The sequence below is a fragment of the Chionomys nivalis genome, chromosome 25 (assembly GCF_950005125.1).
Source record: "Chionomys nivalis chromosome 25, mChiNiv1.1, whole genome shotgun sequence".
Taxonomy (NCBI): domain Eukaryota; kingdom Metazoa; phylum Chordata; class Mammalia; order Rodentia; family Cricetidae; genus Chionomys; species Chionomys nivalis.
In genome coordinates this window covers 38,546,734-38,551,896 of record NC_080110.1, presented here as the reverse complement: position 1 = coordinate 38,551,896, position 5,163 = coordinate 38,546,734, and the positions used below count along the sequence as shown (strand labels likewise).

Sequence of the window (5,163 nt, the reverse complement as noted above, 5' to 3'; positions counted from 1 at the left end):
GGAATGGGGCCTGTGAGAAAGCAGCTATGTTAGCCAACATTGTTATGTTTAAAGCCTAGCTGTAGTTTAGAATGCTGTATACTTGAAAAAATGAGGCAAAATTATTTTAACAATCGAAATAATCTCCAAGATTTGTTGTTGCTTATTGGAAAGCACAGAATATAGGGCATGGGTCTTTTATTTCTGGTCACTTCTGAAGAGATAAGAATCTATGAAGCTGGGAGGAAAATGAGTCTGTGACCAAATCGCTGACTCAGTTACTACAGGAGATCAAAGGCTATTACACTCAATCGGAACCTACGACGACAAAGCAATTGTTTTCTTTGAAAAATCTGCAGAGTTTAGGAGATTTCTGGGATTTGTCTGCAAAAGCACCTTTGGGCTCGTGTAGTGACGTTTTAGGAGAGGCTTCGCTTCTCAAGGTGGGAAGACTAGGAGGCGGCGTTTTGTGGCCTCCTAGGGTGGTTAGGGAGTTCTCAGAAGACAGACCTGGAAATTAGATAATGTCTGATGTCATATGGTTCAGAATACCAAAAATTTGGGTGTCCTGATGGCTATAAAAGCAGCAACTTCTGCCTCACCTATCACAAGCAGAGGCACCAAAGCAGGTAAGTGTACAAACTGATGCAGTAGATTATCTGTTTGGTGGGATGCTACCCAGCTAACTCGTTTCCCTCATGTTTTTGCCTCTTGTTCTCTTGCTGACAGGCTCTCCTTCCTCGGTTATCAGCTGTTCACATTTGAGGTCTCTGTGATGGCTAGCCTTAAGAAATCCATGAGCTTTTCCCTGATGGGGATTCTGGCCGTCAACTGCCTGATTCTCACTGCCCTGTGGGTCCAGGAGGCAGCAGCACTGCCGGTCACTTCCCAGTGCAAGATTGATGAGTCTGACTTCCAGAGGCCATACTTCATCAACCGCACCTTCATGCTAGCCGAGGAGGTACAGGGCATCTCACTTTCTCTTAATAGCTACTTGGAACTCAAGGAACCCTGGCCATTTTCTTTGGAGCACTTGTGAGCTCTTCAGCCACACTTTATCTCCATAGCTGGAGACTTTCTATGTCTCTTTGAAGACCTAATCTTAATCAGAAGCTTTTTCTATTTGGCCTTTAGGATGTATACTCTGCATGTCACCCATAGAGGAACTATTTGAAAATCATTTGTTAATGACTTTTGACTTCTCTGTGCAATGTTCCAAACTCATACACTCAGTGTCTGGACATTAGGCTCTGTGGGAGCAGACACACTCAGTGTCTGGACATTAGACCCTGTGGGAGCAGACATACTCAGTGTCTGGACATTAGACCCTGTGGGAGCAGACACACTCAGTGTCTGGACATTAGGCTCTGTGGGAGCAGACACACTCAGTGTCTGGACATTAGGCTCTGTGGGAGCAGACACACTCAGTGTCTGGACATTAGACCCTGTGGGAGCAGACACACTCAGTGTCTGGACATTAGACCCTGTGGGAGCAGACACACTCAGTGTCTGGACATTAGGCCCGATGGGGAGTGTACACACTCAGTGTCTTGACATTGGACCTTGTGGAGCATACATTTCTTCTTCCTCCTCATCAACAAAGCAAAAACAAAGGTTTTTCTTTCTTCCAGGCTAGCTTTGCAGATAACAACACAGATGTCCGGCTCATTGGGGATGAACTGTTCCAAGGAGTCAAAGTAAGTCTTCCTTGTGGTGAGCAGGGAGCATATGGGCTCCTCGTTAGCTTCAGGAGTTGACAGATCCTCTGGGATGTCCTGTAATTTGAGCCCTGCTACTCCCTTTCTACCTTCAGATGCAGGATCGGTGCTACTTGATGAAGGAGATACTCAACTTCACCCTTGGAGAGGTGCTGATCCCCCAATCAGACAGATTCCAGCCCCACATGCAGGAGGTGGTATCCTTCCTGACCAAGCTAAGCAGCCAGCTCAGCTCCTGTGTAAGTCTTTCTTTTGGCTCCATGCATCTGCTCTCACCTTCTTCCCCACCCCCTCCTATTCCATTTAGAACCTGTGATCCCCCCTCTCTCCTTCCCAAGTTTGACAGGGAGACTGTCAGTCCCCAGTGACATCAGAGGCCACTTGAAATCAGTCAGCAGGTGACTTTGGCTTTAACTGATTCGTTTAGTTTGAGTTTGTAGGGGTAAGGCCTTATTAGTTTTACCTGTGGAAAGAAAGCAACTCAATCTATGAATAATGAGAATGATGTTGAGAATTGTAAGCAAAAGGCCTAGATGTGGAAATATATCTACTGAGCAGAAGTACTTGTGGGGAGGGAATGGCACAGAGCAAAAGTCGAAGAAGGTGAGGGAGATAGGAAGCTTTCGTGACTTGGGGTGTGCTAGTTGGAACTAGAAGCTGAGAAACGTCAACATATAAGCTGGATACCTCCAGACACTCAAAACTGTGAGCTGTGTCCACCAGGAGTGGGCAGGTTGAGGGAGCCCTTGCATTGACTGGGAGGACCCACTTTTCACATAGGAAGCTTCACGCTCATTTCTTGGGCTTTGCTCCCACCTTTGATGAGGTTCAGTTTAGGTTTCATTTCTACTGCTCTTGCTGCCGGTGGAAACCTCAGTAGGATTCCCCAACGAGGAGGACAGCTCTTCTGTAAGGGAAGTACCTGGATTTCAGTGTCCCAGAGAATAAAAGAGCTCAGAGAATCTAGGTCACCAGTGAAATCTAGGTCACTGTGGGCAAAAATTACTGACTGCCTCTGTCCCAGGTGAATGGTCACGCGCCTCAGAAGCTGTGAGTGTAGGCTTGCACACGGCATGATTCTGTTAGTGACTCCTGTTTTATTTTGCAGCACATCAGTGGTAATGGCCAGCGCATCCAGAAAAATATACAAACACTGAAGGAAACCGTAAAACAGGTACTATTGATAGGTGTTATGCTAAGCCATTTAATAGGAAACATAACATTATTTGATTTTTCTACTCTTTTTCTCCTTTGTAATATTTTACTTGATTTTTCTACTATATGATCTATTACTTGATATGCATCTAGCTGAATATATATATATATATATATATTTCAGTCTGTTTCTAAATTTGTACGTCATAAATTCTAGAGCTAGTAAAAAATCTTAACTCAACTAGTATCATCAGCCTGTGCTCTGAGGATGGCTGGTGGCATAGACAATCATGGAAGGCAGCACTCTTGAGTCCCAATTCAGCTCTTACCCAGCAGCCATATGTAATTATTTCAGCAGCATTATTTTGTTGGGAAAGTCTTGGTTCCCACTGACTTATATAATTTGAAGACTGCGTGCACTGAAAATCAAAAAGCGGGGTGCAAGCTTACTTGATGTGACTTTCGAGGTCACTAAACTGATGCTCAAAAATGCGGCAAAAGTCAACCCAGAACAGCAACAAAGGAGTCAGACTTGCATATAGGATGAATATTTAGAATCACTGATATTAATAACTATAATCGGAATTATAATATAATACCTGATGGCTACTGACTTGAGATTTAAAACAAGAGTGGATAACCTTTCAAATTTTTGCATGGTTTCAAAAGAGTAAAAATATTAGTCGTGGATTTATTGGAGTGAAATTGAAGTGTGACTTGGAAATCTTTTTCTTATGTCTTACTTTCGTTTTTTAGTTTTTTCCATCACACCCTCAACAAGTGAGCATTTATCTACTGTGCGCTAGTGTATAACTTTGTAGTGATTAGCATCACTGTGTGGCCTCTTTGGGGGCAAGAACCGTAGCGGGAGGCTCAGGTCAGCAAGCATGACTCACACCAAAGCCAGAAGCACCACTGACTGCAGTGAGAGTGAAATTCTCTGCGAGTGTGTGTGATGGTTGAAGGAGTTATCAGCACTATGCCTAGCCCTATCTCCTTCTAACTAGCTCCTGCTTACAAAACCACAGAAGTCCTCAAATCAGTGTATGTTCTTATTTTTGCAGCTTGGAGAGGGTGGAGAGATCAAAGTCATCGGGGAACTGAACCTGCTGTTTATGTTCCTGAGAAATTCTTGTGTCTGAGCTGGAGAGACTAGAAAACTAACTGACCCTTCCTGCCTGTTAAATACAATAAGATTCCTGAAAGGACCTCTTTTTTTCTTTAGTAAAGGAAAGTGAGAAGCTTAACTCTGCCATCATTAGAAGATTCTAGATGAAACCTGGTTCAGTTGAAAAAGAAAATCAATGTTGTCATTTGTCTATAATACCAGATGTGCTTTCTAATCACAAAGATACATTGATAATATTTTATTGCAACTGATGATGCAAGAGAAAAATAATTTGTTTTAAAAAATTGATTATTTCCATAAGAAATTACTTCTCATTCCTTTAGAAAAAAGCACATGTAATTCCATTTCCATAATCAATACTTTATGTAAGTTTATTTATTATAACTATGCATTTTATTTATGCCAGTTTATTAATATAGATTTATTTATAGAAACATTATCTGATATTGCTATTTGAATGTAAGAAAAATAGTATTTATGATAATATTATAGAAACAGGTTATCTTTGGCTTCAATAAACATATGAATATATAAATCTTCTGTATTTGTGCTTTTTCTTCTTTACTCAGAAATATCATCTCCATCGTTATCTGATCAGTCTCATAACTTTATGCTTGATCTATAAAAATGAGACAGCCATAGTATTATACTGTTTAAGTTTGTCCCCAGAGGCCTGTGGTTTTGTGTGTGTGGTGCATGCTTGTGTGTTTGTGTATGTGTATGTATGTTATATGTGCATTGCCATGCATATTAAAACTAGAGACTGATACTGGATGTTCTGCTCTGTGTATCAGTCTGTTCTGTATAATTGAGACAGGGTCTCTCACTGAACTGGCTTCCATCAAGTTCTAGTAATTCTCTGGTCATTGTCCCCCACATCACTGAGTTGACAGCCTTGTCTGACCATGCCTGCCTTTGTATATGGGTGCTGGGGAACCAAACCCAGGTCCACATGCCTTAACATTAGATACTGTTACCCTTGGAGCCATCTCTTCAGCCCTGCATAGTATGCGTGAAAGGCTTAGTTTCCAGCACAGTGGTTATTGAGAGATGATGTAGCCTTTAGGTCTGGTGATTTTCACGTCAAAGCATGTACACTTGAAGGGGATAACTGGATAGCAACCATTCTACTTTCTCTTTCCCTTGCATCGTGGGCATGAAGGAAGTAACTTTGTTTTGTCC

The 5,163-nt window shown here is 42.0% G+C and overlaps 1 protein-coding gene across 1 annotated transcript; it reads left to right on the top strand.

The window, feature by feature from the left end:
- Positions 1 to 754: 754 nt before the first annotated feature.
- On the top strand, positions 755 to 4,031 carry Il22 (interleukin 22). Its single transcript, XM_057758207.1, has 5 exons — positions 755 to 940; positions 1,611 to 1,676; positions 1,793 to 1,936; positions 2,806 to 2,871; positions 3,917 to 4,031. The coding sequence occupies exons 1-5, from the start codon at positions 755 to 757 to the stop codon at positions 3,992 to 3,994; spliced, it is 540 nt and encodes a 179-aa protein (XP_057614190.1). The 3' UTR covers positions 3,995 to 4,031.
- Positions 4,032 to 5,163: the final 1,132 nt, after the last annotated feature.